This window comes from Phoenix dactylifera, chromosome 11 (assembly GCF_009389715.1).
Source record: "Phoenix dactylifera cultivar Barhee BC4 chromosome 11, palm_55x_up_171113_PBpolish2nd_filt_p, whole genome shotgun sequence".
Classification (NCBI taxonomy): domain Eukaryota; kingdom Viridiplantae; phylum Streptophyta; class Magnoliopsida; order Arecales; family Arecaceae; genus Phoenix; species Phoenix dactylifera.
In genome coordinates this window covers 24836244-24859274 of record NC_052402.1, presented here as the reverse complement: position 1 = coordinate 24859274, position 23031 = coordinate 24836244, and the positions used below count along the sequence as shown (strand labels likewise).

At 36.6% G+C, this 23031-nt stretch overlaps 1 protein-coding gene across 2 annotated transcripts in view; it reads right to left on the bottom strand.

Annotated features, from left to right (window-relative positions):
• Positions 1–8657: 8657 nt before the first annotated feature.
• Positions 8658–23031, bottom strand: part of LOC103710506 (187-kDa microtubule-associated protein AIR9) — a 33888-nt gene continuing 19514 nt past the window's right edge. Inside the window, exons 20-38 of one of the 2 annotated variants that reach the window (XM_039131959.1) lie at positions 20649–20776; positions 20280–20448; positions 19775–19893; positions 19373–19541; positions 19061–19145; positions 18897–18970; positions 18684–18803; positions 17182–17377; positions 16958–17079; positions 16639–16846; positions 15600–15673; positions 14106–14244; positions 13853–14034; positions 13187–13342; positions 11525–11656; positions 10356–10414; positions 9858–9893; positions 9614–9745; positions 8658–9302 (exon numbers count right to left, since the gene is read on the bottom strand). In XM_039131959.1, the coding sequence (XP_038987887.1) occupies positions 9126–9302; positions 9614–9745; positions 9858–9893; positions 10356–10414; positions 11525–11656; positions 13187–13342; positions 13853–14034; positions 14106–14244; positions 15600–15673; positions 16639–16846; positions 16958–17079; positions 17182–17377; positions 18684–18803; positions 18897–18970; positions 19061–19145; positions 19373–19541; positions 19775–19893; positions 20280–20448; positions 20649–20776 (2477 nt within the window). In that variant the 3' untranslated portion in view covers positions 8658–9125. The remainder of the gene's footprint in view (positions 9303–9613; positions 9746–9857; positions 9894–10355; positions 10415–11524; positions 11657–13186; positions 13343–13852; positions 14035–14105; positions 14245–15599; positions 15674–16638; positions 16847–16957; positions 17080–17181; positions 17378–18683; positions 18804–18896; positions 18971–19060; positions 19146–19372; positions 19542–19774; positions 19894–20279; positions 20449–20648; positions 20777–23031) is intronic. The other variant, XM_039131960.1, reaches the window with a different exon arrangement.

The window sequence follows — 23031 nt, the reverse complement described above, 5'->3', positions numbered from 1 at the left end:
GAAAATCGATTGAGTGTCAAGAGGATTCTGCATACTTGGCCCTTATCGACATATCAAGTTCTTCAGCGTGATGACCATTCAACCCTGGAGAATATCTATATTACACCCAATTAATTTACTTTCATGTAATCAGTCTTCATTGTATAGCTCCTCTAGTTGTCAGTTATTGGTTCTGTATTTACTTTCTTTCTTTGCATTATTCTCATCGTATTACAAATTTACTTTCCTTGTTTGCATTATTCTCAATGTATGCTCTTAATCTACCTGATAGATAAAGCATGCTAGTTATGCGATCGACAACTAGAATTGTTTCCCAACAACCTTTTTTTTTGGCACACCGGGTGGAAGAATTATGTAAAAGCGTAATCCACTAGAAAGTATGTGAGCTTAAAAAAACTAATGCAAAACTAATGTCCCCATCTTTTTTCACTTCTACTTGTCAAAGATGAAAATTTGTCTTATCAAGGAAGTGAACACTTATATTTTTCTAACAATATACTAAAGGCTTATTTTCTTAAGGAAACATGGAATTGAAAAACTTAAGCAATCTCTTATATTGTAGAATAATGTCTCTTATATTTTTGACATATATTGATTCCTTTTTTTTAAGATGCAGATTGAGTTAGTGGTGGTGAGAAGAACTATGCTACAGCAGGGGCTGGTATGTTTTGTTTTTATTCTCAATGATTTCTTTGTGTATGTATGATGTTGTCACTTATTCTAAGTGACAACTTTGATGTCGGAGCAAGGTGTGGTCATTTGGTGGTTGTATTGTGTTTTGCTTGCACATAGGATTTGAAATTGAGATTTTTTGGAATGCATTGAGTTTGAGCTTGAAATTTATGCAATCTTTAATTAAAAAATGGAGAGTAGTATGCTTCCCATTCAACTCCCTAAATTAACTAAGGAGAATTATGATCATTGGAGAATTCAAAGTAAGTTTTTGTTAGTATCACAAGATTTGTAGGAGATAGATAAAAAGGGGTACAAAGAAGCTCATTACAAGTAGAAGAATGGCACACCAAAGATCAAAGAAATGTTCTCAAAGAATCAAAGAAGATAGATAAAAAAGGCTTTGTTTGCCCCCTATCAAGACATTGAGGAAGCTAATTTTGAAAAAAAAATATAATGCCAAAACTTCGAAGGAGTCAAGAAAAATTCTCAAGAATGCACATAGGGGTATTGACAAAGTTGTGAATGTGAGGCTCTAAATTTTGAGAAATGAATTTGTGGAGCTGAGCATGAATGAATCGAAGTCCATTCATATTACTTTTCAAAAATGTTGTCAATTGTAAATGAAATAAAAAGAAATGGTGATGAAATTGATAATGTTAAAATTTTACGTTCTTTGATTCCAAAATTTGAGAATGTGGTTGTAGTCATTAAGGAAGCCAAAGACTTGAGCATCATAACAATTAACCATTTGATGGAATTGCTACAAATTCATGTGCATAGATTGAGAAAGAAAACTTCTAGCTCTTTAGAGCAAGCTTTCCAAGCAACCTCTCTCTGTAAAATGTTGAAAAAGAGTGCCATGTTGCTAGTATCAAAGAAGCTGAGGTAGAAGCTATGATAGCCGAGGAAAAAGTTATAGAAACTATGGAAGAGGTTATGTAAAACAAGGAAGAGGTTTTAGTAATCAAGAAAGAGGTTCCAATTATAGAGGAAAAGGTAGAAGGCATGGTAGAAGAAGCCAATTCTCATTCCCTCCAAGAAAAAGATCAAGGGGTAATTTTACTCATTATTCCAATCAACAAGGCTCTGACAAGAGGAATGTGCAATACATCATGTATCAAAAGTATGGGCACTATAGCAATAAATGTTGGGCAAAACAAGGTAATGAAGTTGCCTTGTTTCCTAATCTCATTAAGAAAGTGTATATTGATGTGGTAATTTCTACTACGTTGTTGACTCATAATGGAAATGAAGAAAATGACAGCAATCCATAGTTTCTTAATACTAGAGCAAGTAACCATATGATAGGAAAAAAGGTATTATTTGTTGACTTTGATAAAAGTGTGCAAGGTTATGTTAGTTTTAGTGACGACTCCAAAATTCCAATGTAGGGCAAAGGTAATATTCTCATCAAGCTCAAGAATAGTAATCATAATTTTATTTCAATACCTATTATGTCCCACTTGCATAGAAATCTTTTGAGCTTGGGTTCAACTTTTAAAGAAAAATTATTATGAAAAATCACTCTCTTAGTTTGAGGAATGGTCATTGTAATTTGATTACATATGTAAAAATATCACATGGTAAAATATTTTTTTTGTATATTCAACATGATATACTCAAGTGTTTTAGCTCTATTAAATAAGACAATTCTTGGTTATGGCATTTAAGGTTTGGACATCTTAACTTTGGAGGCATGAAGCTTTTGACTACAAAGACCATGATGAAAGGGCTGCCACATATTGATCATTCACATCAAATATGTGAAGGATGTATTCTTGGCAAGCATCAGATATCAAGATTCGCTAAAGAAATAAAGTGGAGAGCATCAAAACCATTGGACTTTGCGCACATCGATATTTGTGGCCCTTTGAAGCCTATGTCAAATGGCAAGAATCGATACTTCCTCACCTTCATTAATGACTTTAGATGGAAGACTTGGATGTTTTTGTTGAAGAAAAAATTCGATACATTAGATGCCTATAAAAAGTTTAAAGCTTTTGTTGAGCAGCAAAGTATCTATCAATTAAGTTCCAAGATCCAATGGAGGTGGAGTTTACACTTCCAATCTCTTTGAAGATAATTGCCAGGAGCGTGAAATTATGCATTAAGAGACTTCATCCTACATGCCTCAACTTAATAAGGTTGCCGAAAGGAAGAATTAGACAATCTTACAAATAGCAAGGAGTATGTTGAAAGAAAAAAGATGCCTAGAGAATTTTAGACCGAAGCAGTTGCATATGCTATCTACTTACTGAATCGATGTCCCATAGTATTTACTTGAAGATATCGTAAGAAGTTTGGAGTTCTTTCAAGCCAAATATCTCTCATTTTAAAGTTTTTAGGTGCATTACTTATGCTAAAATTTTAAAGGCTAGAAGGACAAAGCTTGATGATAAGGGTGAAAAGTGCATCTTTCTTGGCTATAGTGGGCAAACAATGGGCTACAAGTTGTACAATTCAATTACTAAGAATGTGTCCGTAAGTAGAGATGTTGTATTTGAACAAGAAAACATATGCAGTTGGAGCTAAAATGATACTACTCTAGTTGAACTATAACTTGAACAAGAGAAAGTGCCAAAACAAGTTGAGAATGAGCCACAATCACCTCCTCATGGATCTCCTTCCTCATTACCATCTTTCTTATCATCGGGAGAAAGTTCTAGCAAAAAGGCCAATAAGAAGCTTGAGGGAAATCTATGAAGCTAAGGAGAATGAAGATAACATCAATTTGTATCCTATATGCTTTAAGAAGGCTATTCAAGAAGACAAAAAGAAGAAAGCAATGGATGAAAAGATTAAAGCAATTGAGAAAAATGGTACTTGGCCTTTGACAAGCTTACTATAAGGCAAAAAGGCAATTAGTGTGAAGTGGGTGTACAAGACAAAGAATGATGTAAAGGAAGAAATTCAAAGATGCAACGAAAAGTTGGTAGCAAAGAGTTATAAGCAACAATCCTAAATTAATTTTGGTGAAGTATTAGCTTCCTATTGCCCAGTTATAGACTATTAAAATGGTCATTCTTTGGCGGCTTAACACATGTGGAAGATTTATCAACTTGATGTGAAATTGATTTTTTGGAAAGGTTTTCTTGAAGAGGAGATTTATGTGGAACAACCTTTGGTGTAAGCTAAAGTATGTCATGAACATAAAATGTACAACTTAAAGAAGGCTCTTTATGGGTTGAAGCAAGCACTGAGAGCATGGAATGCAAGAATTGATAAGTATTTTCAAGACAATAGCTTTGAGAAATATCTTTATGAGCATGCTTTATGCATGAAGGTGATTACTAATAGAGATGTGTTACTTGTGTAACTTTATGTTTATGACTTGGCCTTCACCAACAAATAATCTAACGCTACTCAATGAATTCAAGAAGAGCATGATCTGAAAATTTGAAATGATGGATATAGGATTGATGGCTCACTTTCTTCGCATTGAAGTGGTGCAAATGGAAGATTGAGGCTCACTTTCTTCGCATTGAAGTAGTGCAAATGGAAGATGTGATTTACATATCTCAAAGTGGCTATGCGAAGGACATTCTCAAGATGTTTGGAATGAAGTCTTACAATATGATTAATAGCCCCCTTGAATGTGGCTTGGAGTTGAGAAAAAGTATTGGAAGTGACAATATTGATCCTACTTACTTCAAAAACTTGACTGGAAGCCTCAAGTATATCATTTTTACATGACCAAATATTCTTGATAGTGTTGGGTTGATTTGTGGATATATGAAAGCACCAGATCATTCACATCTCAATGCCACCAAGAAAATCTAATGCTACATTGAACGTACACTCAATAATTGCTTATTCTACTCTTATTCACATGATTTAGATTTATGGGTTATTCCAATAGTGGTTGGCGTAGAGATTTGGATAAGAAGAAGAGCATCTCCACTTATTTCTTTGTGGAAAATGGTGCATTCACTTGGTTCTTCAAGAAGTAATCGATTGTAACTTTGTCAACTCGTAAGGTGGAGAATGTGGCGATAACTTCTACCATTTATTATGCCATTTGGTTGAGAAATTTGTTAAAGTACTTGAGATTTTCTCAAGAAAGTACCATGAAAATTTTTGTTGATAACTAATCGGCAATTACTTTAGCTAAGAATCTGGTGTTTCATAAGAAAAGCAAGCATTTTGATACCTATTATCATTTTATATGAAATTATATAAAAGAGAAAAGAGTGGAATTGGTGCATTGCAAGTCTCATGATCAAATGGTAGATATCTTCACCAAGTCATTAAAGCATGTTGTGTTTAAAAGATTGAGGAGCATGTTGGGTATGAAAACTTTTGGAAATTAGGATCAAGGGGGATGTTGGAAATATAAACCCCATATCATGGGTTCTTTAGTTTATTTTGTTTTATAGCATCTTATGTAATTGCTTTGTCATTAAGTGTACTTAAAAGTCTTTTTAGTTTGGTCCCACTTTATATAAAAGAGAAGAGCAGACCCAGCTGGTGGGTTCTTGTAATAGAGAGGGAGTTTTTGAGTTTTTTTTGAGATAGAAATGAAGAGTGGTGAGGGTTTGGTAGAAGTTTGAAGAGTAGCTGATTTTGTGTATGAAAGGAAGAACAATCTGGGGAGAAAAACGATTTTCTAGCAAGCCGACGCCACCTGTCACACCCTAGATTCGCACATGGTCATGCTACTATAAGATATTGCCCACAATAACATGAAACCCACAATATAAATTATCATAAAAGCAAATTTATAGAATAATAAAATTAGTCTAAATTCTATTTGCTAAACAAAAGCAGGTACAGAGCATTTAAATCCAACATTTGAATATTCAAGATTATATAACGCAAACTATATAGTTAAAACTATATTTATTGATAGCTTGCAACTATGCTTCGTGCTTTATTCTTTCATCCTTCATTCATTTATTCTTCCCCACTCCTAGCAACCTTACTTGTCTAAAAAATATATATAAAGAGACAAATGAGCTTTGCGACTCAGTAAGTATAACTATGCACCACCTTATCAGATCAAGGATAAATTTTTATCATGATTCAATGTATCATTTGGAAAATAAATAAAATATTTCATAAACATAATAGCAAACTATGTCATAGTAAATCAATCCTGTATGCCCAAATTATGCAACTTTGTAAAGCTAAAAGTATAATTTAAAATATTTATAATCCTCAAATATTTGCTATTTATCCATACTTTTAATTAGAACAGTGCTCACAGATTTTTTATGCTACGGTCACTATAATCTGTGATAGGGTCATCTTCGTAATCGACAAAATATCATAATTTGTATTCGTTGCTAACTTTAACCCATTAGCAGAGGGTAGTTTCGTTGGATGCTAGCTCTAAGGTATCAATTGGCCTCCATTTCTAGAGATTGTCATAGCAATCTTAAAGCTCATAAAATATTTCATATTTTCTTCAAATATATTTCATTAAATTATACATGAATAAAATACTAAATAGCTTTACAGAGTCTGTAATCCATAAATAATCTTTAATAATAAAACTATCATAAAATTATTTTTTATAAATCTGCTATTTTCATAAAAGTTCATAATTTATAATTAGACCCTATATGGATCACCTTCATAAGAAAATGCACCTTTTCATAATTTTAGAAATCATTCATCCATGAGACAATGCTATAAAAATATGAATAGTAAAAACAATCATATATTTAATCCTATTGCAAAGCCAATCATATCAATATGATTTATATTTTTATAGTCCAAATAAAAATTAGTAAGGTTTGTTTTAGGTCACTTACCTCTGCCCGCCCAAAAATTGCTAGGTTTAGTTGGACAAATTTGTTGCACCTATCAAAACCATTTAAGAAGCTATTCACTATTAAAAAAATCTAAATACAAATTACAAAGCTCTAAGCAACCCTAAATGGACTTGATCAGGCTTTAAATCCTGACGGGGTAAATCGGTCTAGAATCTAGAAATCAAATAGAAAGAAAAAAATTGAACCGAGGATGGGACCTGTCTTACTTGGGTTCCTGTCTTTTAGAAAGAGAAATAGAAAAATTAGAGAGAGAAAAGAGAAGAAATGAGAGAGAGGAAGAGAGGGATGGGTTTTCTCTCTCCCCATCCTCTTCTTTTTCCTCCTCTTTCCTTTCTTTTTTCTTCTTTTTTCTTTTCTTGGTAATCAGGGGAAGGATGAGAGGAAGCTGGATGGAGGATCAAGCAGAGGAAAGAGAAGGGATTTATAGAAGGTGATGCGGGATTTGCACCCCGTCACCAGCAGAGCCCACACACCAGCCGAGCAGGGGAAGAGAGAGTGTCCCTCAGAAGGTATTGTCCGCTTTGGGTCCGATTTGGGGATCGAGCGTACCCGGAGCCCTTCTCACGGCGCCTCACGGTTTTGCCCCACAAAAGGCGCCTCCTGAGGGAAGGGTGATTGAGCCCCCCATTATATGGCACAGACCTTCCCGCTGATTAGCCGATGTGGGACTAAATTCGAGGAACCCCCCGTAACACAGCCCCCCCAACGGGGAGGTCCTGTGCCCGGGTCGGCTCCTTTGCTGGATAGGCGGAGGGCCGAGGCCCTCCTTCTAGCGCCATCTGATGCGGGATTTGCACCCCGTCACCAGCAGAGCCCACACACCAGCCGAGCAGGGGAAGAGAGAGTGTCCCTCAGAAGGTATTGTCCGCTTTGGGTCCGATTTGGGGGTCGAGCGTACCCGGAGCCCTCCTCACGGCGCCTCACGGTTTTGCCCCACAAAAGGCGCCTCCTGAGGGAAGGGTGATTGAGCCCCCCATTATATGGCACAGACCTTCCCGCTGATTAGCCGATGTGGGACTAAATTCGAGGAACCCCCCGTAACAGAAGGTATCAGAGAGATAAGCTCGACTGTCTCAACGATGGCCAAGGAGATCAAAAAACCCTGGCCAGGACATTCCAGTTGGGCTGGCTAGATCCGTGTGCATCACCACCGCTATCTACTGCCTCCGGGCTGTCACATTGTGTCCCATGCAGCCAATGCACCCAGACTGACGTGCATGCACCGTTCTCTGTAGCGTTCCAGGCAGTGGGTCTGGGCTGTGCCCAGTATATTCGGGCCTTGTGGGCCCTGAAGCCATTCACAACAGTTCTTCTAGGTAACTCACCCACATAGAACGGACACGCGGTGCCACCTTCTTCACCCATCCTCGCCAACCTCCTGTCCATCTCCACCCTCCTTATTCCCACTTGCCATGCTTGCGAGGCGAGACCTCGGACCAAGAACAAAATTAATCTCATCAGGTTATGGGCCATGATTATAGCATCGTCTGAGGTGACTGCATTGTACCAAGCAGTGAGCGTGGGTGGGCGATGCATGCAGTGTGACGATGTGCAATTGGTTGTTTGTCAAGGAGGCAAGGAAGCCGAGGACGTGAGGGGTGCTGTGGCTGCCGTCGGCGTCCATTTCAGTGAATGTTTGTTTACCTGTTGGGCTCAATTTGCAGGCAGTCTTCTATAAGGTTTGGGATACGGACAGTAAGGGTTGCTGGTGTACCACTTCCTCTTCGGGCTTCTTGCAGAACTGAGACCAATGCACCAAGCCTAAAGGATCCTGATGAAGAAGGTAGTGTTAGTTCCACGGAAACAAATAACAGCAAGACAGACTGACGTCAGAGATGTAGGGATGAGAAGGATGAACCAGCCGCCTAGCTGTGTTTCCATGTTATTAGAAATAGATTTGTGTTTCAAGATGGTAAGCCTATCTTCGGGTCTTTTGCTTCTTTTCCAGTGCAAAGATTCCTAGATTCTCTTATTAAAGTATGACGGCCTGATTCCTTTATAAGTTTTAGCTCAGAGACCATTTAAACATTGATTCCTAGTGACTGAGGCCTATACAGAACAAGATATCAACAAATGATCTGAAATGCAGGAGCTTACAGGGCCTGTGATACTTTCAACTAAATCACAGTTCGTCCATAATAAAACTAAAATGCCGCTTTATGACACTTTCAGTCAATCTCAAAAGATTGAAACAGCAAGGGAGGCTTCGAGAATTCTGATTTTTGAACTGTAAAAATGACTCGAATTTCTGAAGAAACTGTCATATACAAAATCCTCACAGAATGCTCCTGGTTCTGAATATACAAACCGTCTGCTATACAACATCTCTCGCAAACCGCAAAATAATTTACACCAAAGGAGTCGGTAAATAGGCTGGAGTTGATGACTGAAGGGCACAGATAAATAATAATGTGTGGTAACCTGGTGAGCTTGCTTCCTCCTTAGGGCAGGATGGATCACTGTCAAATAATATACAGGTCGATTCATACCACAATCACGCAAACAAAAACCTTGCAAGCATAACATCAAGAAACTTGATTGTAAGATTTCTGAGAAACAAATCATAACTGCAGAAATAATGGAAAAGAATTCCTTCGATAGCACGGGTAACTTGTTTAGGTCAACTGCAGGCTCTCTCTCCTTCTAACATGCTTTCCTTCTTAACATTGTCTGTCATGTCCCTATTTTGAGAAGGGAATTAAGAGATGTGCTGTTGAATCTTTGGGCAAATCCTCTTATCACAAGAACAATGACATCACGCATGTGCCGGCTTTGCACCATCAAGTCGACTTCATTGTCACTGTCAACTACAATCTTAAAGCGGTGTTGGTCGTTGCGATAAAGTTCAACCTGCAAAACAAAAGTGACAGGCCAATTATCACCAACACGTAAAAACTGATGCCAGGTGTCTCCATGTAGAATCAAGGCCTGTTCTTAAGTCCATGTCTTGAAAGTTCATCTTCGATGGTGGCCTTCCATGGCTCTGAGAGCATTCACACAAGTTCCTTCACAACTACTAAGCAAGCATTTGGTGACACAATTCTAGAGACAAAATTTATTTTAATCATTCATGTGCATGACATTTTTCCAAGTTGGCAAATAAATGTCAAGAGTTGGAATAAATTTATTCTAATCATTCATGTGGAAATAGAAAAACTTACATGGAAAGGAGGGGCATAAGTTCCCCGGATTTCAGTAGTTGGAAAAGAAGTCTTCGAGCCCGGTTTCACGACCTTGACCCTCTTTCTGTTGACTTCTAGAACTCTTCTCTCAAGATTTCCCACACCTAGAGCCTGTGAAAATGATGAGACAATGGTTTCAGTCTCCAATTCATCTAACTGTTTATGATAATAAAAATGGTCAATGAGAAGATGACATGAGGGTATATAAACCAAGGATAACCACCTTCTTTGGGGACCGGTCTTTGTCACACAATGCCTGCTTCCAGTAGAAAATGAGGAATGTCAACTTTCCAGAAAAGAAAACTGGCGATTTAATAGGCCACATGCAACACTCTCTACACATGCCCGCAAGTATGACCATAAATATGTCATTTCTGTTAAAAAATTAAAGTTCTTTTGAAAAGTGAAAACCCCTGAAAAGTATCAGGGATAAGTCATTGAATAGCCATTACTTGTGATTTGTGAAAGTCCAAACAATTATTGGTTTTATCATTATCGGTGCTATATATGCCACTTGAGAAGGTACTACTCTGCAGTTTTTTATTGCAATAATTATCCATGCGCATATTGACAATGCTTGATTAGATATAACAAAGAATGACACAAAAAACATATAAGACATATCGGATCAAGGGCAAGACTGCTGTGTGGAAGGAACATTTCATGTGTGGTCCGTTTCAAAAGAGTAAGAAAAGAATTTCACAACTGCAACAAGCATCACCTCAAACTTGACTGATCCAAGATCCAGCTTCTGCTTCACTTCTTTGTAAACGTCAGGCTCTGCAAATGCAGAAAAGAGCTAACTAAACATATACAGGGCCAGAAAACTAAATCCAGAGGATTTAAAAAGAAAGAATTTTATAAAAAATAAAGAAACATTAATTATGGGCTTGGATGCATTGTTTGAAACAAGGTAATTCATCTCAGTACTAGGCTTTGTACCAGTGCCACCCTATTACTTTGTTGGTACGTCTAGTACGGAGGCCATTTTGGCGTACTAAGTGTTGGTACACCCCTATACTGCATATTGGTACCATACTGTTACAATGCAGTATGCTCCATACCGTCCGATTTGGTACGATGTGGCATACTTTGGTTTGAAAGTTGATTGGCATATACAGACATAACATAATATAGTGCCAAAAGAGTAAATGTCGAGACGACTTCAGAGAATACAACAGCCTTAGGATTTGTTCCTACAAGATGAGGACCACAGGTTCTATGTTGAAGTCGGAGATTTCAGTTGTAATCCTTTTGGACTTTTTGGATCTAACAAATTATGGACAACTGCTTTGACATCTAATTCTACTAAACATAAAGTAAATTATGCATCCGCACTAGAATACTCCACTAAAAAAACCATTCCATGTATTTTGTAATTTTCAATAAAAATAATAATAAGACAGATGCTTAATGTTCCAATCCATTACCTAAACTTCTCCTTGTTAGAGAATGTAGAGAAAGGTACATGCCTTTTGATATTTACAGGGCATACTATAAGCTGAAGTTAAAATCTTCTCACACTAAACTATCAAAATATACTTCATATCAGAAAGAATCTGATTTAGGAATTGATAGTTATGCCTCCTTAACTACATATTGTGAAGCTTAACTTCTAGATTAGTTTTCTATTAGCAGCATACTTGTCTTTTACCACCCACTTATCTATTGGTCTAAACTATTAGCTTTTTGAAGTTTTGTATTCACAGAAATTGGCTTGCACAAGCTGGATAGGCAAAAGAAATTTGATCATCTATTGATAACACAAATAATAAGAACTGAAATCAACAAATTGAACAATGAAATTAAAAACCCACTAATGCATCAAAGAATACAGATTAGCACATTAGTTATAAGGAAGATTATAAAGTTAAATAATCTCAACTATACCAACTGAAATCGGATCTGTTGATGCAGAAACAGGTCGTCCCTCAACTCCATCTTCCCTTATAGGAGTATAAACTGCTACAAGTCTGTACCCCACATCATCAACATTAGCTTCATACATCCTCCCTACTTCACCTGTATTCAGATCATTTACTAATGTTAACAAGCAAAAAGATTCCAGAAATGATGTGAAAATACGTTTAGATGCATGAATTATAACATATACAGCCTTTTTCATGATTGCGTTGGATACAGATAATGGATTGGTAACTAGTCAGCATTTGAAAACAATTTAAAAATTAAAAAATAAAGTAATCAGGTTCAAAATAAGACCATGCATGGCCTGCTCAATTATAGGGATGGATCTCACTGCAGAAATCACTTATGTGCTCTTAATATGTTGTAAATTAATATTGCTTGATCCTAGGTGTAGTCCATGAATCTGGAGCTTAATGTAAGGGTTCTACTTGTTTTAGTTCTCCAACACTATGGTAGGTTTCCCCAGCCAACCACTGGCATTCTAAGTCTCATGGCAGTCCAGTCTCATGCATAAAGTTGGCTTGGCCAGGAACTCAAAGTGATCCATATATTGTTGATATCTAGTCAACAATGGTTTTAAAAGACAGATGCCTCAGCTGCCTAGGCAGTCCGCGTAGGCAAGGCAACCTAGGCACCTGCCTTAATATTTTGTGTCAGGATAGAGTATGCAGAATGTGATTGATTTAAAATTAGTACTGGATGCTACCAAGTTCAAAAATCCATTGACTTGCTACATTTATCAGACAAATTATCTCCATAGACCATAATTATCTTTTAGATTTGTCATTTTATTTATTATTTACTTTATCATTTTGGGCCATCTTGTCCCTTGGACGCCCACCAAGGCATTAGGCAGCCCCTCTGGCTGCCCTTCTGCCACCTACAGTCTTTTAGAACCTTGCAATTTGATGGCAGATTTTTGGATGTTCTCAAAATTTAATGAATGCCATGATCCACGAAGCCAGCCAATATCAATGGGATCAGGCTTGTAAGTAAGGCCTAAGGTTCAATCTTTGTCAACGTTATTAAACGAGGTTTTATGTTAATGGAACTTGATATAAATCCAAATTTGGGCCTGGATGGTTCAAATTAAGTTTGATGTCACTCAGTTTGCAGAGACAGAGCCCAAGCTCATACTGAACAAGGAAGAGGTATATTCTTTAAGATAATGTTGACAAGTTAGCTCCATAGAACAATATGCTACTGCTGAAACATAGAAGAATTGAAATCTTAGATCAAAACACTATGTATAGATGATATGAACTGCTTAAACAAGAATTCTTGAACGGCGAACAACCAAAGCCTATTACTCACTATATCAAACAAGTTCCATTAATGAAACCATGTAAATCCATCAGAAAATCAAAAATACGCATGTCCGATGAAATGGTTGTTGCTACCTGCTTCAATAACGAATCATTGGTATATGCAAGCAGGAAAGGAGGCATGGATAATATTGATTATGGACCTCCACAAGCAAAACTGTTGCTGATGTAGCTAAAGCTAGAAATCATGGAAAATTTGTTTCGCATCACAGTTTACATAATATTTGTTTCTTGAATAAAACAAATTTCATGAATTTAAACGGCATGTATCATCACAGCTTTGATAGCAAACTTATAATACCAGGTATAGATATGAGATCAGGGCTTCCAACCATCGCTCTGAGCCATTGAATTTTACTCTTGCCTTCTTTTCCTCCACTATAAATACCTCGAACAGCATATAAATTCGTGTGGTAACCTCTTCCTTCAATCTCCAGTTTATCAATTTTGGGTATCCCTAAAAGTAACATTATTTTAGATCATAGAGTAAACCAGCAATATGCCATGTAATTAATCATATAAAAAAGATAGTTAAAAATGTGGAATGTTAATGAGCCACTTTGAAATTTAACATTACATTTTCGATAATAGAAAATTCATAAAAAGGACAAACCTTTTATATATAAGTACTAAATAAATATCAACTACAAGATTCTTTAAGTTCAATCAGTTAATGTAGACAAAAAAACAAATAGTTAATAGTTAGTAAAAGATGAAAAATAATATGAAATGTAATAAACTAAACTTCTTGTCTGAGGTGGGTAGCATGAGATAGTAGCATTTCCTCAGGTAATTCTTTTTAACTAGAAATGCATTAATTTCACCTTGTTAAAGTTTGAAGAATAATGTCAGAAAATTCAGTCAAATTGAGTTTGATTCGTTTACATCAAAAAAATGTCATTTCATCAACATTAATTGCTTTGCTTAGTTCAGCATTACAGCTAAAAAGCAAAGTCATGACAATCACCTGGCAGTATAGGACCAGTTACTGCTGACACAGACTCACTGGACCTTCCAAAAACATCAGTGATTGTGCATTCACATTTCATACATCGACCTATGTCCTCTAACCGCACCTTATACGAGCAGGAGCGATGAGAAGGCAATGGTTCAAAGGATTGATAATCTCCCATTCCCACTGAGCAAAACCTGCAACCAGTATTTTACATGATTATGGAATTGACAAAACATACATTAATATAATAAAACTAGCATTTTACCATTCGTATTTAATCTCCTTCTTGTATTTATCCCAAATATGTTGTTGAATCACACTCTTTGGAATTACTTCAACAGCAGTTAGTATTTCTCCTTCAACTTCCTTTCCTTTGAGGGAAAGCATCTCAATTTTTGGAACTTCTGAAGGATAACAGGAAAACATTGTGCCTTTTAGAAATCACGTAGACTAGTATGACTAAAGAACACTGATAACGGGGGAAAACAATTGGATGCTAGTGAATAAAGATTAATTTTGGACTGAACGAGTTAGAAACTAAAAATCAAGACAAGCTGAACCCATTCGTCTTCTAGATTAAAATAGGCCACATGATATATATCTGAAGACATCTATCTGACCTAAGAAGTTCAAACCTGAGAGTGACAGATCAAAAAATTTTGCGGAAAAAAAGAAAAATTACTTTAACAGGAAGAATATGCAGGATGAAAAAATATACCTAGATATATGCATTTAGAAATTGAGCTTTAGTGGCTTTGTTTGTAATATTCAGAGAATATGGAGGACATAAAAAAGAAATTATAAATTACAGAAACCGAGAAAAGGACAAGGAAAGGTTGCAAAATTGCAAACAATTCTCTTAAACGTCTCCATAGAGTTTCACAATCCATTATGTGTTGAATTTGGAACAATTGCTAAAAAGATTTCCAGCCTATGAGCCAGTTGCATTATATTCACTCTCATTCCACAACTGGTAACTAAGACTTTGACAGAAACATGAATAGGAACTAAAACTTAGTTTTATGTCATATCATAATCAACACATGCACATAGAGCTGATCATGGGCTGGGCTTGGGCACAGAAAATGACAAATTTTAAATAGGCCCAGCCCGAAGCCCGGCCATGATCAGCTCTAATGCACGCACAAACAGGGAGAGTGGGGGGGGGGGGAGGACTTTGCTCAATATCAAAGGCACTAACCCAGTGATGCCTACAAAGTCTTAAATTCTGAGAGCAAGCAAACTTAACCTCCTGACAGCATAGATTTTATTTCAGGGACCCAACATAAACAACAGAAACAACCAGTCCCCGATAAAAATGCAAACCAACCAAACTAGGTTATTTTTTAATGGAAAAACAGCTTTTATTCCAGACTGTAAAAGCTACTGCATACAAGATTATGGTAGCAAAAATAAAGAAATATGACATAAGGAAAGCTGATTTTTTGGAGGAAGGAACTTTAATAACAATGGAACCAGTGAGTGTACACAGAGGAACTATCAGAATTCTAGGTCTATATAATGTCATATCCCTTTCATTAACAAGAATATATAAGTCTCCTTAACTAGTACACTAATTTTTTAAAGAAACATGGTTGAAGAAAGACAAGAAGTGTCTGCTACAAGAATATGCAAGACCAATTAGGGAAGTATGGGTTTCACTTTGGCAATTCATTACCTCTAAGAAGTGAATTCAACTCATGTAATAGTTACTGAAGATGATCTGAAGTCTTAGAACTCTACATACTTTCAAATTTACCTGGAAGAATTATATCAGATGGTTCAGATAGTCGGAGTTCCCCCACAACAGCATCTGAACGAACAGGAGTATAGCTGCCAAGTGATATTTCGATGTTAACTTGAATTAGCAAAATACTGAACAATGCAATTTCACAAAGAAAGTGTTAAAAGAAGATAATTTCTACCTTGAAAATGTGGAGTATGCATGTATACATACCACACTAAATTCATAACAGATTTAGAGGAATTAGAGAATGAGGCCACAGCCCAAGGACTGAATTAGTGTGGTATGTATTCCAGTGCTTGGTATGACAGTATGCCAGTGCATGGCAAGTATGCCAAGCCCTAGCATGGCAAGACATGGAATGTATTCTGCCAGCGCTGGGCTGCCACAAAACCAAGATGTGATACCTCATGAATTGGTGCCTAATACTACCAAATTTGAATAGGCTTTATCTTTGGTTTCAGCTTCGATGATTTCAACTAAATATTTTATTTCTGTTGATAACAAAGCTTCCTTTTTAAAATAGAATATTGTTGCTAACCAAAAAAGAAGATCTGAAAAGGGAGGGGGGAGGGGGGCGTTGCACTGCTGTCTAGTAACAATAAATAGCCTGCATTTGCAAAAGAATACCAACACTTTCCATGTTTAGATGCATTTTTGGAAAATGCAAAACTCACTAAAACATGCTTTTTAAGTTCAACATTAAATGTTTCCAAACAAATCTACATGATGCACTGTTCTTCTACCACAAGTATATCTAACATAAACTTTTATGTTTATTATAAGTCAGTTTTAAGAAAACTTCTCTTGTGAATCCTTCATGAGACCATATTCTATGTCATTTCAAGCATCCAATTATCATTTTATCATTTCTTTGTTGATGTTACTTAAATACACAGATTCCTTTCATAGTGCAATCTAAAACCCCCTCTTCCAAAGTCATGCTTGTCATAACACTATTTCTGCACGAGTATTGATAATATAATCAAGCAACATTGCCACAGCCAGGTTAATGAATACGAAAAGAACAACAGACAGATACTAAAGTACTTACCCAAACAATAGACGACAATTGTAATCAGAATCAGTAACTTCATAAGTGGCAGAATTAGCTCCACTGAGAAGAACAATTGTTCCTTCATTAGTTTCTCTGTACCAGCTATACAGGCTTGATCCTTCATATCCACCATAATATTTCCCCTCTCCAGCATATACACCAGAGCTCAACTCCTTTATGCATACTTCAGAAACAAATGGAAGAGCTATATGGTACAAAATGCGCTCAAGATTAAGAGTAAGAATACAAAGTTAAACAAGAAAAAGGTATAGATAGATCAGCATGATAAGACTCGCACAAAAGTCAAAGATTTAACCTGCCATGACTGGATGGTTGCTTGGGGCAACTAATGGATCTCCAAGTTTCCCATCAGCACGTGTAGGCTCCCAGTAAAGTGACAAGTAAAAGCCAACATCTTCAAGTGAAGGTGTATATGTTCTGATTATGTATTCCACCATCCAGTTGAAAATGTAAGTTCTACAGAGACTACTAGATCTAAGGATCATAACAAGATTCATGATGACTGAGCAAAAAACTCACAAGGTTTCTCCAACAACAAGAATATCATCAGAAGCAGTAGCTAGATTCACCAACTCTGACTCCTGCAGCTTCTCTTTAGTTCTGTACCAAATGTACTTCCCATTGCCTTCTTTTCCACCATAATAAGATTTCAGTGGGACGACTTCCTTGTCCTGGCAACTACTTGGTAGAATAAGCTCAATACCCCTTGGATCCGCTGCAGCAGAGGACAGCGAAAAGATAAACCATTGGACAAAAAAGAACAGCTACATTTATGAGCACTGAAATTGCCATGTTTCGCAAAGGATTATGATTTCTGGTTAATTATCGTTAGGCAAGGCACCCCAAACCTAGAAACTTGACATGTCTTGCCAAAATAACAACCATGAATAAACATTTTCCCTATTAAATACAATGAAACTTCATAAAACATTTTTTTTATTAAATTCAAAGTACTGTATTACTAGAAATATGTGATTTAATTGCAAATCTGTTTGTGCTCATCAAAAGTGCATAAAATGTAAAAGCAAGCTTTCCAATAAAGATTAAGGCGCATGATCTCACACCTACTACAAAGATCAGAGCCAATCTTCTGCCAGGGTGTGCACCACTTTTAGTTGCACATAAGCATAGCACCCTAAACTGTTCATCACTTTATTGTGTCACAAGTCTTCTCCAATGTACTCATATCCAAGTCTATCCTCCATAGTTTTGCCAGAACATTCACTCTAGCCATCTCATCTCATTGTATCTTCCTAACATCCTCATAGATACATTTTTTCTGCCTTAAAAATGTCTGAAACTTTAGTTAGCAGTATCATAAGTAAGCTCAGGTCGCACAGTTCTCAGAAGCCCATCTCCTAGCCACCTTAAATTTCAGATTAGAAAGATTTTTAATATTAATTTCTTGTTTTTTGCAAAGTTGTAGTAATTTGCATCATATCAAGAATAACTTGAAATTTTCTTCTTGTTTCTGTAAAATATTGGTTCCAAGACAGCAGTCCCGTCATCATATAAATCTACACATTAAATGCACTTAGATTGACCTCATTGAGCGCCATTATCTTTCATGGTTTCAACAAAGAATCCTAAGCTTCTCAAATTCAATCAAGAATTCAAGATGCAAATCTCAAATTACATCGAATTCCATCATAAATGTAACACCCACAATCAGTTAGTTTTAGAACATATTCTTACGCTTGTTTTTCCTTTCTTCAAGACCTGCAATATATTTATCACCTGTCACTAGATTTCAAATAAAAATTACAGCGTCAAGAACTCATTTCCATTTAAATGAGTTGATAAACTCGCATATGCATGGTGCTACATGTATTTACAGGATATTCTAAAAAATGTCTGATCACTCATGTTGACATGTATGAATCCAGCTTATTTATCTTTACAATTTCCCCATACCACATAACGATCTAGATATTTTTATAGTGACAAATAATATAGTCTTCATGGCAAGCGCAATGCATATAGCCGACATTAGCATAATTTGTGTCTGAAGAAACACCCACCAGGAACAATCACATCTGAGATAATGCTCTTTGGTGATCCTCTTGAGCCATCCATCCTTATAGGTGTGTAAATGAGCTCAATGCAGTAACCAACATCATCAAGAGTCAAATCAAGATATTCTGGAAAGGTAATAGCATTTTTAGTTCTTCAGCCTGAGAAGGGATATGGCATTTTAAGTGATGAAGGTTGTTGTAGGAATTGAAAGGACTCACCATGACCAGTTAACTTGTCCTTTGTACCATTACTCTTCACCCTAAACCATTCGTGGGTACAATTTCCTCTTTCACTAAGATGGGACAAGCAAATAATTTTCAACTGTACAATACAATATTGGAATTAGCCAAACAGGGTAGGATGTAGGTAAAGAGGATCTCACCCTCCAGTGTATTCAGCAATAAAGCTCAGGCGGCCTCCTTCAATAATTGATCCTAGAAATTTGAGTGATTGACAAGTTGGTGGTCCTGCGAAAGTGTAATAAGTCAGCGTTTGGTTGAATTTCTCAATAAAACATATATAGCCCTAGTAAAACTTTGGATAATTTTCAGCTAGGGTGATTGACGGCTGTCCAAGAAAACCATTTAATGTGAAGAGATAACAGAAGTAATCTACAGTGAAATTAAGGAACTGTTTGCAAATATACAATCAAGAACCAAGTTCAAATATCTACTTTTTCCAATAGTAGACATACCAGGCAAAATAGGACCAATATATTCGGAAACAACTATAGGGCCACGAGCCCAGTCATTTCTAACAGGTTCACAAGAAACAGAGACAAAGAAGCCAATATCATCGCAAGTTAAGGTGTATGATGTGGTTGTAGCACCTTTGATTTCCTTCTGTGTACCATCAGAACTAGTCTGCAAATGCATAATAATTCTAATTAAATAGGGAAGGACTATATATAACTAGCTGCTTAGCATGATGAAAGTTGAAGCAGATTGGTGACTATTTACACAGAATAAAAAGAAAATCTAATCATATTCTGGCGATAGAAGAAGTATTAAAACATGGTGCAGCCAAGGGAAATATATTTGAGTCAATGTTATTGAATTTAGTGGCAAGAAGACATAGCTGACCAACTTCCACTTACCAAGAACCAGCGGAAAACTGAATCACCTTCTTCTCCTCCCCAATATTTCTTGTTGGAAACCAATGTTGCTCCTTCGACAGCCTTACCTGTTACCTGGAGGGAAAGTAATCTTGGGCTTCCTGTAGATTGAACAACAATTTAGAAATGATTACTTCTTGAGTCAAGCTGTAAAAGAAGCAATCATAACATTTAGGCAGGAGAACTGCAAATTCCTAAGTGATCAAATGAAAGACAAGGCCGATATAAAATTATTAAATCTTTTTTTAACCCTCTTTCTTTTCATTTTAGAACAAAAGTCATGTCTATTTTGCTAGGGCTTACTAGTGCAGTCAGTAAGTACTTCTTCTGTGGTCTACACAAGCTTAATTACATATATGCTTCTCAAAGTTCAAACTTCACAAGTCTGCAAAACATTTATGAACCTCATGTTTTTGAAAATAAGTAAGTTCTTTATGGCATAGAAGTTTTATTTAATGTTTTGCATTATTAAGGGTCACGTAAGCACCTGGGCGAACTCGCTCCTGTCCTAGAAAAGTTCTTGGCTCACCAACAGTACCATCATCCCTTACCGGAGTGCATTTAAAAGAAATAAACTTTCCAATGGCATCCTTTGTTATGCGATATTGAAGAAGTCCTGATACCTCTGGTATTAACGCACCTATGTCGGTTTCAGTCTGCAAATAACTAAATCAATAAGCAAGGAACAGAAAGCAAGAGAGCAACAATGCTTTGCTCCCAGAAAAAGTAAGGCACTGACAACTGACAATATACAGGAAGATTTAAACTGCGATCAAATCAGAATTTATCACAAGTATATAATTCTTAAACCCTTAAAACATGCAGGATTGATAAGAAAAAGAACAAAAAGACATACTTCATGGAGAAACCAATTGTATAGGCTTTTGCCCTCATGGCCCCCAATATAGCCATATGATGCTGTCAACATTTCATCCTCAGAAAAATCACCAGTGACTGACAGAAAATTTAGGCTTGGTGGAAGTGCTGCATAAGTAGTCAAACAGTTAATGTGCTAGAAGATTATAAATCCCAAAAAAACAAGGATAGGACATGAAATACAATAAAGCAATAAATGATAATAACTAAAGGTTAAATAATATGTTGCCAATGTCATTAATTTTTTCCATGAAAAAGCCAAATGCTCTGAACCTTTACTGAAGAATATTCAACTTTGCAAAATGACAAAAGTGATCAGATTGGGTTATCTTAGATGTATGAGAGTATCAGTGCATTTAATTGCATTTAATTCAGTGAAAGATTCTATCAGGCTAAAGAATCTTATGAAAAAACATCCATAATCAAACACCATTCAAAAGTATTAAGCATCCTCAATTCACCTCTTTTTTCTGGTCAAATATAAGCAACTCATACTGTAAGGGCTCAATCCATTAGATTGGCCCGTGTTGGCTTGGGTCGGCCTAAAGTGGCCTGGATTTGATTCGTGCCTGACATGTGAGGGGAGAGGACTCCTGATAGGAGTCTGTCTCCTCTTCCAACTCTGTCAAGCAAAGGGAGTCTAGGGTACACTGGAGGCCTAGACTTAGTCTATAAAAGAACCCCTGGGTACGATTATTTATGTTTTATATACTATATGTGTATCAAATATTGAGGACTTTTCGAATATATGGAATATGGTATCGATTGTTTGAAATTTTACAAGGAACACAATGTTATATTATATTTACCTGGCATAATTAAGAATAAATAAATTGATTGGTTAAGAAAAAAGGTGTTTGGACTAGCCACGTTAAATTGTGGCAAGAACGTGGCATAATTAAGAATAAATAAATTGATTGGTTTAAGAAAAAAGGTGTTTGAACTAGCCTCATCACGGGCAAGAACGTGGCATTATGGATAGCCTGCCACAGGTAGGAAAGTGGCATTATGAATAACCCAGCCAAGAAATGCTGAATCGGCCCGTACCGACCGGTTCAGCCCGTACCGAACCGATCCGGTTCGGCCTTACAAAATGGTTCCGACCCCATAGGGGCTGAAACCAAGCGGTACCGAGCCGGAACCAACCAATATTAGTTGCATACGAGACGGAACCGTCCAGTATGGCTAGGAACCGGTGCGAACGGGTCGGTTTGCACTTGTTCAAATTGTTTTTTTGCTGCAGCGCATGCATTGTGGCTGATTTGATTGACCACAGCGCAGACGCACCTTTTTGGCCACAATGCGGACACTATGGCCATTTTGGCCACAGCGCGGCGAACCAGTGGTACCAGTTTAGTACCGGTTCGATTAGGTCGACCGGTACGCCTACTGGTACCGGTTCGGCATACCTTGAATCCAGCCATAGGTAGAAACATGGTACTTGAGCTTGATGGTCACAGGTTAGAGCGTGGATGTGGTTAGTCCACAATCTAAAGATAACTGCTGATTGATTTGGACCAGGTTAATGAGAAATGAATGATAAGACATATGAAACCATTGTTGAATCTTTTGAATAAAATGGAAAATTGTTGACAAATGATGTACATTTAGGTGTATATACATATTGTTAATTTGAACTATGCTGGATGTTTGATATGAGATTTCATAATTTATGTTTTCCCTTCAATATTGTTTATTCACTATTTTTAAATTATACTATTATGCTGGTGTGGCGTGGAGATTTTTACTGGGCTATAAAACTCACACCACCTCTTCACTTTTTCTTTCAGAATTGTAGGATGCTTAGTCTCGAATAGGTTGGGCTTGGAGTTTGAGCGACGAAGTCATTAGTTAGCTAGATTAATTTATGATACCAATGAACATTTAGAAATTCTGTAATTGAATAAATTTTACTATTTGATGGTGATGAAGTTATTTAGTTGGATTAATATGGCTAAATTGTATCATTAATTTAATTGTTCTGGTATTATTTGAATTTTGTTCATCTTATAGGCCTTGCATCACACCTAGGGCACTGCTCTAGAAGTCATGTAGCTGTGTCGCGTGGTCGACCCGGGTGATGGATTTGGGCCATAACATATATAGTCAATTAAATTAAGCAGAACATCATGTAAACTAAAACCATAACTATGTACCGAAGCATCATAATAGACAAACTCCTTCCCCTTCAATACTTCCGATTAAATTGTTTTTCTGTTAATGAAAATCAGGAAATATTGCCAGTGAGACAAATTTAAAGGAATTGTATTTAGCTCTAGTAAAGCATTTCCTAATTGATCAAAAAAACAAAAAAAGAAACATATTCGTGTGTGTATGTAAGTGTAATAGAAAGAAACAATGAG